General features: G+C 46.4%; 1 protein-coding gene and 1 pseudogene across 4 annotated transcripts in view; one reads left to right on the plus strand and one right to left on the minus strand.

Moving 5' to 3' along the window:
• Nucleotides 1-454: 454 nt before the first annotated feature.
• Nucleotides 455-1,060, plus strand: LOC147641340 (polyubiquitin pseudogene; annotated as a pseudogene).
• Nucleotides 1,061-6,177: 5,117 nt separating this feature from the next.
• LOC147641341 (type II inositol polyphosphate 5-phosphatase 15-like) overlaps nucleotides 6,178-22,993 on the minus strand; it is a 65,203-nt gene continuing 48,387 nt past the window's right edge. For all 4 annotated transcript variants that reach the window (XM_086820646.1, XM_086820629.1, XM_086820637.1 and 1 more), the window contains 3 exons: nucleotides 8,087-8,216; nucleotides 6,962-7,334; nucleotides 6,178-6,881 (listed from right to left, as the gene is read on the minus strand). In XM_086820646.1, the coding sequence (XP_086676772.1) occupies nucleotides 6,630-6,881; nucleotides 6,962-7,334; nucleotides 8,087-8,216 (755 nt within the window). In that variant the 3' untranslated portion in view covers nucleotides 6,178-6,629. The remainder of the gene's footprint in view (nucleotides 6,882-6,961; nucleotides 7,335-8,086; nucleotides 8,217-22,993) is intronic.

Here is a 22,993-nt window from a genome sequence, read left to right on the forward strand (position 1 = left end):
TAGAAGCCTTCCCCTTTGTAAAAGCTTAATGGTGTTTATGCACTGTTACTTTACTCCTGTCCTGAGCCATCTACATTGAATTTTTTAATAATTCAATTGTTTTTGGCCTAATCCTCTCCAAAGTCATTTGGTGGCCACTATTGCCTTAAACAATAGTATAACCCTCAATCATATGGCAACTATCCATCCTACAACAAATCTCGTGGGTAGATACACGTTTGTGGTGGGAAATAGCATATTGCAATGTGTAATATCTAAGAATCTAGATACGCTAAATGCGTCCACTTGAAACAAGCCTCCTCATATCCACACACCTCAAGTAGCTCTCTCTAGAAGCTCTCTTGTATCTCTCCTTGTGTAGGTCTCAAAAATCTCCTGAATCAAATCAAAAGGTCCCAATAATTACATGCAGCCATGTGGAGTGTGTTTGTGGTCTCATAGATCATGCATTATTATGGTGGAAAATAACATATTGCAAAAGATCTTCATTGAAACCCTTACTGACAAGACCATTACCCTGGAGGTGGAAAGTTCCAACACCATCGACAACGTTGAAGGTGGAGAGTTATGACACCATCGACAATGTCTTGCGCTTGTGCGCAAATCTTTGTTAAAACCCTTACGGGCAAGACCATTACCTTGGAGGTGGAGAGTTCCAACACCATTGACGTCGTCAAGGCCAAGATCCAAGATAAGGAGGGCATTCCACCCGACGAGTAGCGTCTCATCTTTGTTGAAAAGTAGTTAGAGGACGGCCGCACCCTCGCCGACTACAACATCCAAAAGGAGACCATCCTCCATTTGGTGCTCCGCTTGCGTGGAGGTGTGCCGATCTTTGTGAAAACCCTGATCGGAAAGACCACAACCTGGAGGTGGAGAGCTCTAACACCATTGACAATGTGAAGGCCAAGACCTGAGACAAGAAAGGGATTCCTCCCAACCAACAAAGGCTAATTTTTGCTGTAATAAGCAACTCGAAGATGGTCGAACCCTTGTTGATTACAACATCCAAAAAGAGTCCATGTTCCACCTAGTCCTTTGCCTACATGGAGGTCGGTGAGGGCTGCTACCATTTATGAACGCCAAGGTTTCTTTCCGCTTACACTTGGTCACCACACCCAAAATTAAATGAGGCCCTCTTCTTCTCATTCATTCTGAAAAGGTTGAAAGAGTTGAAGGAGACACGTTCTTACCACCCTAAGTCAAAGAGGTTAATCCTTTAAACACTTGGTCACCACCCAAAATTAAACGAAGCCCTCTTTTTTACATTCATTCTCAAAAGGTTGAAAGAGTAGATTAAGTGTTTATGTATATCCACATACTCTGGTTAGAGGTACTTGGAAGACGGGGTAGATGTACTTGCCAACAGCTAGTTTAGGAGTGGCTGCCTCCGAGTGCAGTTGTTGGTAAACATGACGCTGGTAAAGCCCAAGGTAAACACGATGGTGCACAAGTTTTTTAACTTGTGTACTGTCGGAACTGAAAGGAGGCATGCCGCCCTTGGTTTCAATTCTTTGTAGGTAAGGAAGAATACACACAGGCGTGCGTGCGTGAAAAGCTTAAAAGCACTAAGTGTTTGATTAACGCATTGATGAAGAGTACATATTCTTACGCGCTTCTAGTCTCGCTAGTGGCTTCGAAGAGGTTCCAGTTGATGCTATCGGGGTCTACAGTAACGGTCTCAAGGGCTTTAGCGATGACGAGACTCGAGCCCGGGATGAAGTTTTCCCACGATGGCTAGCAGCCGCCATTGCCAGTGTTTGGGTGTGGTAAGAAGAAGTGTTGGCTAACCATGGGCCCACCCTTGGAGGCCTTGTGCTTGTTGGAGATCAACGAGTGGCATTATAGAGGACCCAAGCAGAGCTGTTTAAGGAGTAGTGCTGGAGGGCCCCCATGTAGTAGGCCACCTAACTACAGCTTCTGTCCGGCTGGCACCTGGATGGCCGTTGGTATGGAAACGTTTTCCAGCAGGCAAATTGTTGCACGTGATGCTAGACGCACTGGTGGTCACCACAAGGAGCGAGAGGTGCACATCCACGCTGGCACAAAGCAACCTTAGTTTCTACACTGGCACCACCTCATTGGCTATATTTCAGGCTCAATCAGCTTATCGAATTGGGTGAATCCTAAGATTGCCTAACAAGTACGCCTCTTTGCTCTCTTAACATATGGTAGATTTATGACCTTCATGTCCTCCTTTTGTTTTTAATAAGCTGATAGTTAATCCATTGGAGTCTTAGCTTGTGTACCCTTTTTACCTTGGGTAGCCTAAGCTGCTTGCAAGAAAGCAAGCGACTACAACAAAGCCACGTGGCACTGAATATAGCAAAAAATGCACTCCAATAGATAACATCTCAAGAAAGAAGCTCCACAAGCATACCCTCTTTAGGATTAGCCGATAGCGGCCACGTCTCTAGCACCCTTTCCAAGCATGTTTATAAATTCATGCTCGTTCGATCAAAACCATGTTGAGAGATGTAATTGTGGTGTTGTGTGTATGTAGGAAAGCATCCTAGAGATGCAAGGTATTGTGGCAAGATAAGAATGCCACATGTAATATTGTATGGTGTGTGAGTGTTGACCAAAAGAAGTGAAAAAGGGAGTGCCACATGGATGATGATGTGTAAAGTGGGATAAGGCTAGAGAGCTTATATCATTGTATGGTTCATTTGAGATATGCAATAGAATAGAACTATTGTTGAGTGTGCAATCTCTCTCTCTCATGGAGTTCTTAGTGTGGTATAACCCATCTTAATTATGTTGCTTAATCTATGTCCTTTACCATGATCAATCCCATTTTAGATTGTTAACATGGTATCAGAGCTTGGGTGGCCTCTTGGTCATGGTGAATATTTATGTATAGTTTTTCTTGGTTATGAGTTCTTTGATTAAGCATTTTCAGTTTATTATGAAAAAAATTAGCACACTCATATTATCTTTTGGATTTGCATTTGTGAGGATTTAAGAGAGATTTAGAGATGCCATTCTCAAGTTTGAGAGAAGATTTGCAACAAGGAGGTTGCATAGAAGCTGCCCAAGAGAGTTGCAAATGAGAGTTTTGCAACATGGAAAGCCTACTCATCATCAAAGAAGCTGAAAATGAAGAGATGGAGTCTTCGTTGTCAACAAGGAAGCTACCAAGGAGATTTGTGAAGGTATTTTGTGATTATTTGCCTCATCAATTTTTGGTTTGATCATGAAAAGGGTTGCTATTTGATGGGATATTTGGATCCCATGGTTCTTTGCATTTGGGCAAAGAGTGTAAGAGATGAAAACTTGTCCAAGGAAGAGGCAAGAGCTTATGGGCTGAGATTGCAACTCATCTTGAGCTCACGAAAGGGATTGAGCTTGGTACTCTACTCATGAAAGATAAGTGAACTTGTGAGGAATCCTCAGTAACTTTCACAATGTTCGCACCTATGACTTCTATGGAGAAGCTACAAGAAAGCACCCTTGCAAGATGGTAGCATGCGTGTCGATCTCATTGTAGACATTCTAATGGTGGTGGCTATACAATAGCTAAGATAACCTCATGAAGGAGGCAAAGAGTTTTAACTAAAAGAAGTTACATAAATAGAGAGGTTGGACATCAAGCTGGCAACTGCTAACGCAACCAAGTTTATGTTAGAGAATTCTCATAGAGTCAGCAAGGTGAGAGGGGAGCAGCGGCTATGTTGACAATCGATAGGGAAACTTGTCAAATCAAAGCATAGCGTAGAATTGAGAGCTGTTGCAGTGATTAAGATGGAGGCAGCACACAAAGAGCTTCAGAGAGAAGCAGCGAGAAAGTCATCTCACTTCAGAGAGAAGCAACAAGATGGCAAGACATCATCATCAAAGTAGCCAGGAGAGATTGTTTATAGTAGCCACCATGGTGAAGCAAGAGAGGGTAAGCTTCAGCGTGATGAGAGTAGCAAGCAAATGTTGAGCCTTGACCGAGGGAGCTCGACATGAAAGATTCAAAGAGATGGCAGCAAAACAAAGCTAGTTATGGGAAGAAAGCAGCAAGGGTTGCCGTGGTGGTGGACTAAACTGCCCACGCCACAAAAGAGAAAATGTTGCAACGGTAGTGAGCAACTGTGCAGATGGATGGAGAAGACGTTGGATCCAGTCGCATGGAGGAGAGACACATCATAGCACACACAGAGAAAGAGCCAGTAGAGCAAGGATAAGAAGGCAAGAGATTGCTTATATGGATGCATTTGCCATAAGAAGGTGCTGCATGGAATCTCTCAGAGTATGAGAGAGAATCGCAGCTGTTTCATCAAAGTGCAAGCTTTTACTATGGCACTACTCATGAGATTGCAGGAAAGATGCAGTCGACGCAGAAAGAGATGATGTTATAGCTGATGACGCAACAGCCTGTTGTTGCTGTAAAAATCGATATGCAGGAGCTCTACATATGAGAAAGACATTCGTAGAAAAAACCCTCCACTGCATCCACACGAGGTTAGGAGCGAGCCACAGCGGGCTCTGACAGAGATGCTCTTCAACGACCCATGCATAAAGACTCCTAGCAATCCAGCTCATAAGCAATTGCTACAAGATTTGGCACGTAGCAAAATATTCGGTGCATATTAATGGACGTAATTGTTTTTTTTTTACCCTTAGTGTTGTCAAGGGTTCATTCACATACAACCAAAAATTTTTAAATTTTTTAAGAAGATGTTCACACACACGAGGGTTCGCTGCCCGGCTTTGGCCAAAAGGCTTTGTAATTTTTATTTTCACCCCTAATTGAGATGGACAAATCGCCCCCGAGCCTGCGTGCTCAAAACAAAAATTTTGTAATCACCCATTGGTATGAGGGTCGCCCTGCCCGAGCTCACCGAAAAGCTCAAAATGGTTGTCGTGATGTGTGCATGAGCGATGCACGTGTGAGGTGCATGCGCATGGGTTGGTTCCCACACCCGAACTTCCATGTTCAAATCGGACTCAGTGGTTTCGCTGTGAGCGAGTCGGCTCAAAATGGACTAGGATGGTAGACACGCATGTTTGGTTGATGGACACTCCAATGTATCATTGAGGGAGAGTGTTGAGAGGTAGCGATTGCGGTTGTGCAATGTTACATTGATATGGATGATGGGTGAGTTGTGAAACACCTCGATTAAGAGGGGGTGTTGAGAGATGTAATCGTGGTGTTGTGTGTATGTGAAAAAGCACCCTAGAGGTGCAAGATATTGTGGCAAGATAAGAATGCCACATGTAATATTGTATGGTGTGTGAGTGTTAATCCAATTATAAAGAATTACAAGACACTCGCAGAATGTTCTTACACAAGGCTAGGCTTGTGTGTACTTTCGCTAGACGCTGTAACCAACATCATCGTACAAAATGACCCATTTCAGCTTAATGACAGAAGCAGAGTCATATAATGAACTATCACTGCTGCAAAATTTAGCTCAAAACAAAGAGCGTTCCGTACATCCGACAAACACGAGTTCACTTCGATACAATTGCGCGATGCACTTGTACATGCGGGTAAGGCAAACCAAGCATTCTAGTTAATATCTAGGAGCCTCGCCACGCTAAATGCATCCACTTGAAACGGGCCTCCTCGCATCCAGACACCTCAAGTAACCCTCTCAGAGCTCTCGCGTATCCCCATGTGGAAGACGAGGTCAAACCAAAAGGTCTCATTGCAGTTCCATGAGGCCATGTGCAGAGCATTTATATTCTCATAGATCCTGCATTGTTATTTGTTGTTATCTCAGTAATACTACCTATTTGTTTGCCGCGATAACTTGGGAGACTCTACTTACAATGGGGTAAGATCATATCACTGTTGCACTTCTCGCTAAGAAGGCCAAGCGGGACCCCAAGTATGTATGAAAGGGTTCCGATATTGCCCATTTGCCAACACAAAGTTTCACCATCTTTTTCTTTGCGCAGGCAGCGAGAGAGCATTTCAGAGAAAAACAGAAATTTTAGGTTTTGAAGAGAGCAGGGCAGCGTAAAAAGAGAGAAAGCCAGGGTTTAGGTTTTCACGCAGCTTAGAGGTTACTTTAATGGTTTTTTCTCATGGTTCTCATGTCTTCCCAAATCGACTGGATTTTCTTAAAAAATTGGAGTTGTCTTATTTATGCCTCTTGCTTCACAAGATTGAAAGAGTATAAATACTGAAATAAAGAAAATTTGGCTGTGCGCTCCGTCACACAATCAATATCATCAACCGACTAAAACCAATAACAGCAGGTATACTCTTTTCGATTGAAGAAATGCTACAGACCCACAAGTACCAAAAGGGGGGTCCTACCTTTTCAATGTCTTGCTAGTGCAAGGTAAATCTTCGTATCAGAAATCATACAACAGTGTCTTCGACAGACTCGCAGTGCAGAGTGGACTTCAAGTCATGGGTGTGAACGGAGCTCCATATCCAGTTGCATGCCCATGCAAGAGATTGCCAGGCGACTTTTTGCATGATGAAAATTCTACCGAAACACAGTTTGAGTTTGGTTTGAGCAGGCTGCAATTCAGGACATTGTAGAGCACTACTGTGATGGAGCTGGGCATGCAGAGGTCCACTGAGGCGCCCAAGAGCTTTGGGTCGTCAAGGAAGTTCCAAGAAATCACAGCATAACCGGCATGAAAATCTGATGAAAGAACATCTGAAGACTGCAGGTGATTTCTCACTGACCATAATTGTGATGGTCCCCAAAAGCTATCGAAGAGAAGTGTGAGACCGTCACTCGATGTTGTGTGCTACAAGATGATAGGACTCCTCTCACTTCTACAACTAGAATAGCCCTTTTTCCATGCTTTAAATCAGCAGATTCTTTATTGGAGCTTGAATCATCTTCCATTGCCATCTCCCTGCCTGCATACTGAACTGTTACATCTAGAGTTTGCCCCGGCTGAAGCACTCCTGAAGCAGGAAGGACCTGCATCAACACCTAGAAATAAGAAATAGCACATGCATCCCTCAAGTTTGCATGTTCTTTAATGCTGCATAAACACATACCTGTAGCCAAAATGGCAATCCATTGCACCCTCTGCATGGTCTCTGTTTCCCCTCAACCTGGTGGCTTTGTGAGAAGGTATCAATAGGCTCTCCTTCACAGAGGAACCTATAAATTGCCCACTTTTCAGCACACTCGTTGGATAGTTTCAAAATCGACGCGGTTCTGTCTACCAATTTCAGATTGTTTGTGTTCACAAGAGTTTCTGGGAGAACATCAATCTGCTTCTGCAGTGTCAAAGCCTCTGGATCAGTGCGCAGAAACCTTCCATATTCCCACCTGCGCGCAGCCTCATTAATCACAGCCACCTCGACATCAAATAGGCAGGAAACAGGTTTGTGGTCGCTTTCAACTGCATCCATGGAAGCTCCATACCTGCAGGCGCAAAATTAGAGAGAAACCCAAACAATGTTAGAAAACTGTATTTGTATTACTGAGCACAAAAGGCAGAGAAAATGAAATTTTGTTCTTGTAGCAGCAGCACAGCCCATGCTCTCAGTGTCTATACCTGATGTTCATGAAAGTGTCTCACCTGATCTCTGCTAGCCTCGACCTACCTTGGATCCCCATTCCAAATAGAAGAGGAGGTGTGGGCAGTATCAGACCAGATGGAGAGAAGAGTGTGTACATGATATGTCTGAGTGCTCATGTGAAGACCTGGTTATTTAATCCAAAAAACGAGCCACCAAACTAACACTGCATGAACCCTAGGGCCTAAGGTTTCCCAAACCCCATCATTACATATCGACGTTGGGTTAGATATGCACATGACAAGAAGCAACTGTAACTTCAGTATCTCACTCAAGCTAACGGCAGCATGCAGAATTAAAAATTGTAAATTAGTTTTGGGGGAGCATACACCTTCAAGGGTTTCCAGCAGGACAAAATGTGTCACAAAAGCTTTTCTTGGAGCTGAATCAAAGGGGCTGCATCCCTACCTTCATCAGTCTCAAGCTAGGTGCCAATTTTTGAGCTATGACAACAGATTTTAACCTTGGCTTTCTATGAAGCAAAATATAATGAAGAGTTTTGAGATCTGATACTGCAAAGAAGTTACTTAAGATCGGTGTGCGTTTGTGATGCAAGATTGATTTCATGCTAAAGAAGAGAGGTAAGTACACACATACCAAGCAACTGAAGCGGCCACGGGCCGTGATAGACCTAGTTTCCGCTCTAGTTCACTTCTATCAAAGCTGTCACGATACAATACACGATCGCACCAAGCTGGAACCCTCCTTTTTTCACTAGAATCATACCCTGCACTTGCAATACAAAATATGTGAACCATTTTATGACAAGTTTTCCAGCTTGCACGTGTGGTAATCATGCCAATGGTGCACCCTAAACTTTATGTAACATATAAGTGGGATAAACTGGTGAAATACAGGTGACACAAAGTGGAGATAACCAGCCAAACATTCATCTGAGGCATTACAAGATTTTCCTTCCTGGATGTCCATCCCTTGTTTTCCTTGAGCTATTGTCATGGCACATGACCTTTTTAATTGTTATATTCCCCTGAAAGCCTACACCTACAGCAGACTTGCAATCTTTTTCATCCTTACACAAGATGCTGACCGCCCAAGGCCTCTACATTGGGAATTTGTTCCTGCTCCTAAACGCTCCAGTCTATGCCAAGGTTCACTGTATGCTGTGTCTAGGACCTAGCCTAGGCTGCTCTCAAGCACCAAAACCTGATTGGAATGGAAGGAGGAAATAGAAAATGGCTAGTCATAAGGAAGAAGATGGGAAGTGTCACCAACACTGTCTAACATTGCCTCTCATATGATTTTACCAATACAGTAATGGATGACTAATCTGGTGATCGACCAAGTCATGCATGGGTCATGTGTGACCACATGAACTGATTTCTATGCATGAACATTGCATGGCTTTACTGCCTGTGAATTATTTAGAATTCCAGAATGAAGAGATTAACCATCTTGGGTGCCTCAAACTTATAAATAATAGTGTGTGAGAAAGCTAAAAAGTTAGTATGAGTTTTAAGTTTTTAAAAGATACGGTTGAGTGAGTCATAATGGGCATGTACTGAGAGCTAGGGGTATATTGATCTAGGGCACACTAATACCCAGCGGTGTACAAATCCGAGGCACTTACCAACTGCCAATGGGATACCCATTCTTGGCATGTTCTGAATCTTGCAATGTACCAATTGCTGGCGGCAACATGGGTACTTCACCAGTTAACATGGTTTCGCCCGCTTGTCCCTGTAAGGGGCTTCGCCATTTTACCCACATGTAATGGAATCCCATTCCTTGTACGACGGTGCTAGCGGCGGACACACCTATCTATCTCCTATTAAGGTTTCTGTGTCATTCAATCTGTACGAGCATCAAATTCCAAGAAATATCCTGGTCTTTCTCAATAATGAGCATTGAAGCCCAATGATTACTCATATATCCTGACTTCGGCACGGGGCTCCACACACCACTTGGAATCCGTACCAAAGTGTTCCTATTTCATAAAATAATTTTTTTTATGTGGACCTATTTTATAAAAAACCCATGAGTCTAGCCATTCGTGAACCGTGAGCCATGAGACATGAAGTGTCACGTGCACACGTGGACATGGCTAATCCCTGAATTGGGAGCAAGTTTAGGGTAACTAACAAACTTTGGCAAGCAAAGAAGAAGCCCACATGATCAAAGGACCAGCCAGGCAGGTCATATGATACCATACAGTGGATGTCGGCAGCTTATTAAATGAAGATTTGGCTTGTCCTTTGCTAGCCAACAGCAATCGGATACGTAAAGCGGCATGTCATGAGCCTATAGAATGGTCAAATGTCAAAATACGCAGCGGAGATGATAACCAAATCTGAGACCACAAGAGCAAGTAGAGTGCAGAAAATAGACAGCACAAGAGAAGGAGAGAGAGAGGTGTGTAACTCTTCTCTATACACAAGATCCCGAATACGAAAACAAGATACAATGATGTGGGGGCAATAGGGCCATTTTATATGGGCTCATATATCCAGTCGACCAGTGGAAAAACAGGCCGCCAGCCTCACGACTGGGTCTCCTCCAGTCGGCCAGCCAAAAAAAAACTCCACGACCTCAACAGAATAGTCGGCCAGCTCCATATGCACACGAGTGCAGTCGGCCAGCTTCTGGGTCATCCTGCCAGCATAGGGCAGCCACCCACACCATGGAAAAAATAGGGAAAAATGGAGATAAAATACGGGGAGTGAGGAAAAATGAGAAAACACCTACAAAGGGCACAACAGAGGTTCTGGTGTCTGATAAAGACAGGAGATGACTTCTAACACCCCTCTCAGCTTCTGGCTGTGAAATCAACCCTAGGGAGCTGGAGTGCCGCCTAGCGTAGCTTGAGGTAGAGACTTTGTGAAGAGGTCCGCCGCATTGTCCTCCGTCGCACAATAAAGTAGCAAGATGTCACCAGCCAAGATCTTCTCCGCATGGAAGACCGGGTTCCGAGCAATAGCTATACAACTCTGGTTATCACACTGGATGACTGCGGGCTCCTTCTTTGGAAACCCAATCTTGCCTAGTAGCCTCCGCAACCACACAACCTCGCAAGTAGCACCACAAGCAGCCCGGTACTCTGCCTCTGTCGAAGATAGGGCAATAGTTGGCTGCCTCTTACTGCTCCTTAGCCGAGGGTAAAACTATAACCTGAAGTAGATCCCCTCGTGTCTGGATCTCCTCCCCAATCTGAGTCACTCCAACCTTGGAGTCTAACTCCATCCCCTCCTGTGTAAAAGAGTCCTAGATCCTTCGTACTCTGCAGATACCGCAAGATCCGCAATCCTGCGTCCCAATGAGACTTCAATGGCGTCTGCAAAAAAGAGCTTAACAGCCCCACTGAGAAGCTCAAGTCCAATCTGGTGTTCAGCAACCAGATCAATGAACCAACCAACTTCCGATACTGCGAGGCATCAACTGGCTCACAAGGATCATTAAGAGTTAACTTTGTATTTGGGTCATCGGCGAAGTAATAGGCTTGCAGTTCTCCATCCCAAAGGCCTCAAGCAACTCATGAACATATCGCTGCTAAGAGACAAAAAAACCCCTCTAGGTCTGCCAGATCTCCAATCCCAAAAAGAAGTGGAGTAAGCCTAGGTCGGTCATCTCAAACTCCTTTGACAAGGCAGCCTTCATCGTGCCAATGTGCTCCACATGACCGCCGGTGAGAATGAGATCATCCACATAAAGGATGATAATCGTAACCATGCCGCGTTCCCGAAAGAGATACAGGTTGGGATCTGCAACCGATCTCTGAAAACCAGTCCGAACAAAGAAGGAACCAATCTTCTGATTCCAAGCCCTGGGAGCCTGCTTAAGACCATACAAGGCCTTACGTAACCTGTAAACCATCCCTTCTCATCCTGGAACAACAAAGCTTGGAGGCTGCTAAACATACACCTCCTCCTGCAAGTCACCATTAAGGAACGCAGATTTTACATCCATTTGATACACTGGCCACCTCTGACAAGAAGCAAGGGCAAGAACGGTCTGAATCGTGGTCATCCGTGCTGTCGGTGCAAAGGTATCCTCGTAGCCGATGCCTGGCCGCTGAGCATAACCTTTAGCCACAAGTCTGGCTTTGTGTTTGTCCACCGACCCATCTAACGCATATTTGGTCTTCAAGACCCATTTGACACCAATGACTGACCGTTTCGACGGCCTCGGTACCAACTCCCATGTGTTGTTCTTCTCGATGGCATCAAGTTCCACCTGCATGGCTTTCCTCCAAGTATCCTATGAAAGGGCTTCCTTAACGGAAGTGGGCTCCTTGTCCCACATAATACGAGACATCAAAGATAGTTTACCTGAAGAGGCTCCGTTGTATTGCTTTTGTCGCGGACTTTGTGCGATCTTCGAGGGCCGTCCTCTGTGGTCCACTCGGAGGCTAACTCCGTAACACCTGACTCCCGAAGGGTGTCCATCAACCACCTGGGTACTCGAACAGATCGTGGAGCCTCCTGCCGTTGCGGGGGCTCTACTCCAGCTGCGGGCTCAACCTCCTGTAATGACTGAGGTTGATCAACTAGAACAATAGTCTGGGAATCATCATCAGACTCTTCTGGATCTCCAAGAAGTGGCGGCTCCTCGCGACAGTGGATATTGGAACATGCTCATCAAAGACCACATCCCGCCTGACAACAATCTGTCATGTGCATCACAGATGCCATGGACATTTCTAGGGCTAGATCCAGAAGAGGCAAGCAGATAAAGACTATGAACCAGTAGAAGATGGACATGGAGCAGGACTTGGAGCAAAGCATGGGTCAGAGGGGCTGTCGGCTGCAGGACAGAGGGTGCTGGCTGCCAGAAGAGAGCTGTCGGCTGACGTCAGCAAGGTGTAGGCAGCATGCGCATCAAGATCCAAGAGGAACCCTCAGTCGGCTGAATTAATAGAGCATTTAATGAATTAATACTGGCCGACCAGCAGTCGGCCAGCTCCCAACTTGTCCAAGACCCTATAAAAGCCACCAAGTGCTCCTTGTTTTGGTCATTCCACCCACTAGGGGTGTGAGTCAATAGGAGGTCCCATAGGGGACAGAATTTAGGGTTAGGAACCTTTTTATGAAGGCAGCCCATGGCTGCAAAGATCTGTACCTTTTTTGTACATAGTATATACTGAAATTCCAGCACTTCTCACTCTCTCTCTCTACTCTCTCTCTACCTGCGTTTTTGCATCATGGTGCGTTTTTGCATCAGAAGGTCTTCAAGAGTGTTTAGGGCTGAAAGAAGACTACCCAGAGCTTCCGCGCGTTACATTGGTATCAGAGCATCAGGCTCAGCCAAGCTAAACACTGATTCAGTCCCAGATGATGGTGTACAGGTCCAAGGTACAGGAAAGTACACGGATTCGAAGCCCAAGGCGGGAAACACAGTTCGTTAAGAACTCCCAGGAGGTTTGTTGGTGGTGTTCCACAGTGCCAGATGGGGATGGCAGTTCCGTGAGCCAGATGGGTTCTAAGGGAACGGTCCCAAGGGAGGTTGATCCTCCAAGGGTGATGTGAGAGTGCCAGACTCAGTTCCAGGAACGAAGACCAAGACGGTGTTCAGAGTCAGGGCTGGAATGGATTGTGGACTAGAGGAAGACCAGATGCATAGATCTTCATCAGAGACAGAGTGGTTTGGAGAACAGATCGGATTTTCAGAGAAAAAGGTTTGCCAGGGATGGATGATGACAGAGGGACTTCGGAACAGGATTGGGATGATGACAGTCATCCAAGAGCAGGTTGGATTCCCGTCATCAAGTTTAGCAGAGGGGGATGTCATGTGCATCACAGATGCCATGGACATTTCTAGGGCTAGATCCAGAAGAGGCAAGCAGATAAAGACTATGAACCAGTAGAAGATGGACATGGAGCAGGACTTGGAGCAAAGCATGGGTCAGAGGGGCTGTCGGCTGCAGGACAGAGGGTGCTGGCTGCCAGAAGAGAGCTGTCGGCTGACGTCAGCAAGGTGTAGGCAGCATGCGCATCAAGATCCAAGAGGAACCCTCAGTCGGCTGAATTAATAGAGCATTTAATGAATTAATACTGGCCGACCAGCAGTCGGCCAGCTCCCAACTTGTCCAAGACCCTATAAAAGCCACCAAGTGCTCCTTGTTTTGGTCATTCCACCCACTAGGGGTGTGAGTCAATAGGAGGTCCCATAGGGGACAGAATTTAGGGTTAGGAACCTTTTTATGAAGGCAGCCCATGGCTGCAAAGATCTGTACCTTTTTTGTACATAGTATATACTGAAATTCCAGCACTTCTCACTCTCTCTCTCTACTCTCTCTCTACCTGCGTTTTTGCATCATGGTGCGTTTTTGCATCAGAAGGTCTTCAAGAGTGTTTAGGGCTGAAAGAAGACTACCCAGAGCTTCCGCGCGTTACACAATCTCATTCCTCTCTGGATCATACAAGCTGTATCCCTTGGAAAGAGAATTATACCCCACAAATATAAGCTTGCGGGATTTGGAGTCAAGCTTCCCCCTCTGCTTCTTCGGAATATGTACATACGCATAACTCCCAAAAACACGGAAGTGGGAGACATCAAGTTTCCTGCCAAAGTATGCCTCAAACGGAGTCATATTAGGTACTGAAGTCGTCGTTGGAGACCGGTTGAGAGTATGGACAGCCGTTGTCACAGCCTCTCCCCAAAGTGGACGAGGAAGATCACGATGCTCCAGCATGGTCCTCGCCATCTCCACCACAGTCCTGTTTTTGCGTTCTACAACTCCATTCTCTGAAGGCGATCCTGTATTGGCCAGTTCCCTCTTGATGCCATGATCTACACAAAATCTGAGAAATACATTCGAGGAGAATTCACCCCCTTTGTCAGCCCTGAGAGTCTTTACCTGCAATCCAGACTCTTTTTCCACCATCATGTGCCAATCCTTGAACCGTGCAGAAGCTTGGTCCTTCTGTGAAAGAAAGTAGACCCACGTAAATCTGGTACAGTCATCAACAAGCAGCATGAAATAGAGAGATCCTCCCAATGATGGTGTCTGCTGAGGTCCACACAAGTCAATGTGAATCAACTTCACTGGTTTTGAAGCCCGCCTGGAAGCCTGCTTCGGAAAGGATTCCCTATGCTGCTTACCACGTATGCAAGAACTGCAACGTCCTTGCCTGCTGCCAACATCTGGCAAGCCAACCACCATCTGGTCCCAGAAAGCTCGCCGCAGTGCATCCACACTTAAGTGGCCAAAACGAAAGTGCCACAGATCTCCGACCTGAGAACCTGTCAATGAGGGGAGTGCAGAGAGCTTGTAGATACCATTCTCCACACCGCCTTCCCAAACAACCTGGCCAGTCTCACGGTCCCGTAGAGCAACTGAATGCTCCTCAAATTCCACCCGAAATCCAGTCTTGCATACTTCATGCACTGACAGAAGATGAAAACCAAGAGCAGGGACGTAAAGAACACGGGAGGCATGCTTGCCCCCCTTGCCGTCAGGAATAATCTCCATCCGGCCCTCACTGTGTATTGGAATGGTGGAGCTGTCGCCAATGAAAATGCGACCTGACTGCCGTTTCAGATCCAAAAAGAAGTCACGGGACGGAGTCATGTGCCTGGAAGCACCACTGTCAAGAATCCATTCCCAGGTATCCTTTGCGGTGAAGCCAACTGCCTCCTCGCTTGAAGACGATGAAGCATCGGAGTCCATCATCTCTAAGTGCACAAATGAAAGCGTCTTTGCAGCTGAGGCTGAAGAATCAGCACTCTTCCCAGTCCGCTTAGGACACTTCCTCCAATAGTGGCCTTTCTCGCCACAATCATTGCATGCCCTCTCGGCCTTCGGTTTCTCTCGTTCTGTGTCAGGCTTCTTCTCAGAAGACTTCTCCGGTCAAGCCTTCCCTTTGCCCTTGTTGTTATTCCGACCTTTCGGCCGTTGGCCAGTTAAGGCCTCCGAACCTCCGCTGTGAGGAGGGTCCGTGAATCGTTCCTCCTGGTCCAAGACCATGGGCACAAGCTCCTCCCAAGTAATGGTGCTGAGCCTACCACTAGTAATCAAAGAGGAGTAGAAAGCGGAATACTGAGCAGGCAAGTGGGACAGCAAAGTAATGGCCATATCTTCTGATGATATCTCCTTCCCAGCCTGGAGGACTTCCTGCTGAAGGGCCTGCAGCTTGTTATTGTGCTTCCGCATCGTCGACAACTTTGCAGGGTTCATAGCCCGCATCTGTACTTCCAAGGAAATCCTCTTCATCAGCGATACCCTGTTATAAAGAGAAGCCAAGGGCTGCCATATGCCTCTGGCCAGCGTCATATGCTTTACGTGATTAATTACTTGCGGTGTGCAGTTGAGGAAGATAAATGACTGGACCCTGGCTTGACACGATCCCACATCTGTGCCTGTGCCTCGCGGTCCTTCCTCGTTGACAGTAACTCCCCTTCCTCTGCTTCCGGCCATGGAACCCAGATAACGATGAAATCAGAAAGGTCATATGACTCCAGCACGGACTCCATCATAACCTTCCAGATGCCGTAATTGTTCCCGTCCAACTGATGGTCCACTGGGAACGTGGGGAGAGTTGGGATCTTCACATGCTTCTCAGCCAGCTCTAACAAATCTGCCATCGCAGGGATGTAACTGAAAAGGGTGGGTGGGTGGGAAAAAAAACTTTATACCTGCAAGTGGCTGTCCAGCAACTCAGCCCGCCTTCCTCTTGCTTCTTCTCTTCCCGAACAGTCCCTAACAGTCCACCAATCAGCAACGCAACAATCCCCCTCTTGCTCAGAAAACTCCCAAGATCTTTCAAGAGCCTAGGGGTCTGATACCATGTCGAAATACCCAGCGGAGATGATAACCAAATCTGAGACCACAAGAGCAAGTAGAGTGCAAAAAATAGACAGCACAAGAGAAGGAGAGAGATAGGCGTGTAACTCTTCTCTATACACAAGATCCCGAATACGAAAACAAGATACAATGATGTGGGGGCAATGGGGCCATTTTATATGGCCCCATATATCCAGTCGGCTAGTGGAAAAACAGCCCGCCAGCCTCACGACTGGGTCTCCTCCAGCCGGCCTGCTCCATATGCACACGAGTGCAGTTGGCCAGCTTCTGGGTCATCTTGCCAGCATAGGGCAGCCACCCACACCATGAAAAAAATAGGGAAAAATGGGAAAAAAAGAATACGGGGAGTGAGGAAAAATGAGAAAACACCTACAAAGGGCGGGCACACCCACAACAGAGGCCCTGGTGTCTCATAAAGACAGGAGATGACTTCTAACATCAAAGACATCTTTTTGTATCATATCAATATACTGAAAACACATTTCATCTCTCGTAGTCTTCATAATCAGTAGACCTAGGACTAGATCAAGTAAGTCAAGACTTCCGCATGATGTCACATTGGTATAAGAGCATCCACCTCAGCGAAGCTAAGCATTAGAAGCCCCGAGAAGGTGCATAGAATCCATAGCAAGAAACGCAGCTAGGGTAGTACCAGTCATGGGGCTGATCGGCACCAAGAAAAACCACAAGAAAGCAACCCTAGGAGTTGTATGCTCAAAGGGGCATACCAGAGGCTCTCACGAATAGTTCCAAGGGTGGAGCAAAAGCATGATCATCCTCGGAAAGAAGACCATTGTTGTGTTAAGGGACAGGAATTGCAGGCAAGGCGACAGATGCACAGTTCAAATCTAAAGTGGAATCGGAGGAATGGCAGGGTTTTCAATCAAGGTTGCCAAAAAGGAAGGATGACATGTTTTGGAGTCTGTGTGCAGACAAGAAATGACGACAATCATCCAATCAAAGATCAAAGGATGAAATCCCATCATCAAGTTTAGCAGGAGGGATGTCACGTGGACATGGCTAATCCCTGATTTGGCAGCAAGTTTAGGGCAACTAGGAGGCTCCAACACACAAAGAAGAAGTCCATTTATGGTCAAAGGACTTGTCAATCAAGTCATATGACACCATACAACGGAAGTCGGCAACATTAAATGAAGATTTGGCTTGTCCTCTGTAGGCCGATAGCAGTCATCAGATAGGTGAAGATTGACTAAGACCATGTCTAGACTAATTGTTGACTTGCCCCAGCTGGATCAGATGCCTAATGACTAAACTAACCCTTGCTATTTATAGTCTCATGACATGCACCTTCACCCCATTTTGGAAGGCCAAAGGCCACAGAACTTGTACAATCAAGGATATCTTTTTGTATCATATTGATATATTCCAAACACAGTTCTAGAGCTATAAAGGACTTTCCTATTTGTGTAATTTGGGAACATTGTGTGTGTGTGTGTGTGTAAGGTTGAGTACGATGGCAAATATGGTGGGAAAGATGTTTGATAAAACAGATAAATTTGATGGATCCAAGTACCATGCATCAAAATCCAAACGTGTTGGATGTATACAAAATACAATCTTAAATGGTTAGATTCTATAACATGATGGTTGAAAAATGTGGTGGTGTGCTACAATTTGTTATTAAGCTTGATGACCTCACTTGGCAACCTTCCAATGCTTACTTCCGGGACTGTGCATAAACCTGCTCAACTGAGACCCCAAACTGAACGTATGGCCTCATATTGCATAGATAGATGAGGTGTCACGTGCACACTTGTGCCATGGCTAATCTCCAACATGAACATCATAAATCCTTGATTAGGATAGCAGTTAAGACAACATTCGGCTCCGCCCCATCCCCTCCTCCTGTGTGCCGCTCAGCCCTCCCCCCTTCCACTTGCAATGGCTGCCCGTCCTCTTGTGTGTCACTGAGCCCTCCACCCGCCTTTCGCTTGCGCTGCTGCCTACTTACTTGTTCTCGATGCTCCCTCTTCATCTCCTTGCATAATCTCCTTGCGCCCACCTCCTATTTTTTCCTCCATTGTGATGTCCGTTGCCCGCCCCCACCCCCCCCCCCTTTCCATCTCTCCTCCACTCCGCTCAAGATTTCTTATCCTTCCGTGTTTCCCCTTTTCCCTCATCTTTGAGGCATAGGTGCTACTCCGGGCTGTTTTTATCTAGACAAAATTCAACAACTTGTAATCTTGAACCCCAGGGAGGACTCCATGGTAGCAGCCAGCCGCATTGTCATCCCCAACTGAGGCCACCATTCCTTGCCTCAACATCACAAATCCCTGATTAGGATAGCAGTTAAGACAGCATGTAGAATGTCATCAGCATCAGCATCATCACCAAGGAGCGCATGGGAACCCTGTTGGCAGCCTGAAGACACCTTGTCACCAGCCAGCAGGGGCCTTGTGCAGCAGACGGCCAGGTGCTAAAGGCATGGCAGCAAGAGTGGGACGTAATATAGTCAGCGCACAAATTAAATAGAATATTTTATGCATTATTTGTCCATGCAAGAGGCCAACAGTAGCATCTGCTGGCCAACCAGCATCTCCAACTTATATATAAGCATAAAGTCCTCATTCATTGAGGGAATCAAGTCATTCATTCATTCATCATTTTCAGAAGTCAGTAGAAGTCATGTAGGGACCAAAGGTCACCCTCCTGGGCTGACCAAGGGCCTAACCATGTACACGCATTCAGAAAATCTGACACCAACTCTCTCTCTCTCTTCATCTCTCTCCTCTCTTAATCATGTTTAATCAGCATCCTGGTCTTAATCAAGCTTAGGGCTGTGGATCAGTATAGCAAGGCTTCCACGCATGCAACATGATTCTCGTGGTTTGATCGTAGGAGCACTGGCCCCAACCTCTCTTAACTTGACAGATTTTGTGGATGAGTGGGCTTGCGGCCAGGGGGGCATGATTGGCATCTTGGCGGGAACTACTTTTTCAGATCATGCTTCGGTTATTCTGACATTAGAGGACCCCTGGAGGCAAGACAAGCACGTGAGCCCTAGGATTCCGGACAGCCTTATTCAACACCCCAAGATATGCCGCAAGATAGAGCATATTTGGACGGGATTGGATTTTATTTCAAGCGCTGGGATGCCGGCCTTGGTGAGATCAACAGTTTTTTGCAGGAGGCAGCACAAAGCAAATTGGAGGGATTCTGTGAGCAGGAGATGAGCCTGAGGAGGGGTCTAGCTTCTCTTCAGTGGCTTCAGGAGAGTTCCCCTAATAGTAGCCCTTGGATTGAGAGTTAGTTGCTGCCGCCCGCACGGAGATCAAATCCACCGAGAAGAGGAGGGTGGAGTATAGATACCATGCCAGAGCTTCCTTTTGGACCCAGGCTAGCGATAGAGTTACGGGAGACTTCTTTGAGATAGCAAGTACCCGCAGGAGGAGAGATGGTATTCGCGGCTGTTTACAGAGTGGTGTAGGCTTCTCCTGCAGGACGGCACGGCGCTGATTGGGACAGGCGCAACCCGGCAGCAGGGAGCTAAGGCAGGTGCAGATGGCTGCGCACAACAATAACAGCCTGGGGTGGCGATGAAGAAGGGAGAGGTTTCAAGCCTTTTTATACTTGTAAGAGACCCTGCTTTTTGCCAAAAAGCCATCATGCTTTTGCTTTGCCTTTTTATGCTTTGCTTTCCCCTTTTTCACTAAATATAATAAGATATTACTCAACTTTTGGCCAGCTTTTCCAAGTTCTTTTATGCTTTGCTTTTCTAACTTCAGGGCATTGCTTTTTGGCCCTGGAGCTGCTTTTTGAAAAAGTGTCTTTTAGCTTTTTTTCCCCCTCTTGCCAATGGTGCACCTAGCTCACAATCAACCCAGTTTGACTTTTTGTTTTTTCCTGCTTTTTGACCAAGACTCGTGCTTTTTCTTGAGCAACCCTTACGGTCCCTATCCCCATGCCTTCTTCCACCTATCTAGTTTCCGGGCAAGGGTTCTATCATGTGAAACAGAGCTAGGAGGGCCAAATAGTTACATTATCTGATCTCTCCTCACGGGTGCCCCATTATTCCCCCACGTGATGGATGCACGCGAGAGGGTCTAGCGGCACACAAAAGAGGTGGTTCCCCTCGCTCTTAGGTCCTTATTGACTCCCTGCACTGTTGAGGAGCTGGCGGAGGCATTGACTGCTCTGCCTAGGGGCAAATGCGCGGGGGCAGACGGGCTCCCAGTTTCTTCTTTCTTTCTTCGCCACTGGGACCTCATGGAAGACGTCCTTCAAGCTGCCTTCAATGAGATGATGATCACACGTGTCATGCCAGAGAGGCTTTCAGAGGGTCTGATACACTTGATTCCTAAGGAGGGTGGTGACAGATTGGAGATCCGGCAATGGAGACCCATCACCCTCCTTGGGACCGCCTACAAATTTTGGCCAAGGCCATTAGCCCAGAGGCTTCAACCTTTCCTCCCTAACTTAATCCATGACACTTAGACACCCTTTGTTCAGGATCGGAGCACTCTGGACAACATCTTCACCTTGTGGGAGCCAAGATGCGGCAGCAACAGGACCTCATAGTGCTACTCCTAGACTTTGAGAAAGCTTATGATGCTGCCTTTGCTCGGAAGCCATCTTTCAGGCAAAACTTTGCCAATAAGTGCTCCATCTTTCTTTTGTGGAAAATCCCCATTCACACCTTAGTTCCCGACAGAGTGTCAAACAGTGTTCAAGACGGGTGAGAGGACCAAATTCGTGACAATAGGATTCAGATGCCAAAGATTGATGGCACCCCGGCAACAGCAGTACATTGGCAGTCACAGGGCCTCTCACATCGCTTCCTATCAGATTTTTGGAAGAAGCTCTAGGACACTTTACGGCCTCGGTGGATCACCCTCTTCCTATGGCTGATGGCACACACGAGCTTGGTGGTGGACACATGGTTGGTTATTGGAGGTCGACTAGCAGCTTGCACGAGGTGCGGCCACCCTCAAGAGTCTCAGCGACATTGTCTTTGGGACTGCCTGAAGGCTCAACAGATTCTCCACTTCTTCACGATGGATAGAGCCTTGACCCGGATCATTACTTGGGGCACCGTCGGGGCCAAAGAGGTTGAGGTTGTCAGGGATTATGAGGAGGATGGTGGGGGGCTTGCCCTTCAGGTTTCTCACCTCCGCATTTCAGCAATACCAATCATAGCCCCATCTACTGACCTCTAGAATCCAGGCTTATGTTAGAGATGGGAGATTTGCAGTAGCATTGCAACTTGGCACATATGGTGAGCTAGATGCAACGAAGCCATTGAGGGTACCCACACTCCGCCCGTGGAGTCCATCAGGAGCATTTGCCACGATATCATTCATACCCTCTACAGTCAATGGGGGAAGTTACAAGGTGGCTCTAACCGCATGCGGAAGCGGCGGGAAGCTTTCTTGAGGCTCTGGTAGCCTAGCCCTTTTCTCACGGATAGGGGAGGTGATCCCACTTGGCATTATAGACCACCTGTGTGGTTACCCCCCCCCTCCCCCTGTATGAGATAGCATTCTCCTCATAGAGCGGCCAACCAGAGGGGAAGTGCATCTTTCTCCACCCCCTTTGTTTTTTGGATCCCTGCCCTGTACATGAGGCGAGGATGTATCTAGCCCTTCGTGGTTGTATTTAGCCTATAGTGGCTGGTTTTTTCATTAACTAATAGAAGGATCTATTTCTCGGAGGAAAAAAAATGTTACATCCCTAGCTGGGCTTGAACCAATGTTGGCTAAGGGTTAGGATAACCCAAGGTTAAGGGAATGTGCTAACCCGAGGTTAGGGTTAGAACTTAGCCGAGCGTAGGGGCTAATAGGACTTGCCCACAGGCTAAGGACTAGTAAGGATGAGGTTTAGGTTGGCCTAGAGTCAATAAAAAGCTAACTAGAGGCTAATTATGACTAAGGACTCAATAATAAAAGCAATGGGGATAGCCTCGTTATTATTACTATATAAGTGAGTTTGGGCTCACTTAATGATTATTTTGAGACATCCACGCGACGAGGGAGATCTCCAAGTCGTACCGGACCTCAAGGCCAGAGTAACTACAAATAGGCAGGTGGATTGTGAGGATTTCTATCTCCTAATCTATGTATTAACTATTCAAATCTCATGATTAAGAACTAGAATGACAAGACTTGCAAGATTAAGCCAAAGAACTAAAATTGATTGAATTGCACATGGGAGCCCTCTTTAAATAGGGGCTGAAGAGTTACAATCGAAGAGTCATGTCCCTATGCAGGATCATGCCCTTTCATGAATAGATGTGTCTTTAGGCTAATAGTAGTCATGTCCCAAGTGAAGTGGTGTGACCCTTCGAGAGGATGTGTCCCTTGACTGGTGACCACTCGAGAAGGCACAACTCTTCACTAATGAATAATAATATTATTAGTCACAAATCATGACATCCCCTCCGATTTAAAATAAGATCCACTGCTAAATAATGATCTGTCACTTGTCAAAGAAATCCTAGAGGAGCTCTGGATAATTCTGCAAATCTTCATCACTTTGCCACACTGAATCGGACTTATCCAAATCTTTCCATGAGACGGGCTGCTTGTGCCCTAGTGAGGACCATCAGATGGACAGCCCAAAAGGTTTGGCATGTAAGGGAGCACTCTTGCTGGTGAGGCTGCTAACGACCACCCAGTGAGGTGGTCCCGAGACGAGAGTACGCCAAGCTCGCTAGCTAAAGAAACCAGAGAAGTCAGTACTACAGGAGAGGCCCCTGGAGTAAATAATGGCTCAAGCACCGAGGGTGA

This window comes from Cibotium barometz, chromosome 2, assembly GCF_041138505.1.
Source record: "Cibotium barometz isolate CiBa-2024 chromosome 2, ASM4113850v1, whole genome shotgun sequence".
NCBI classification, from domain to species: domain Eukaryota; kingdom Viridiplantae; phylum Streptophyta; class Polypodiopsida; order Cyatheales; family Cibotiaceae; genus Cibotium; species Cibotium barometz.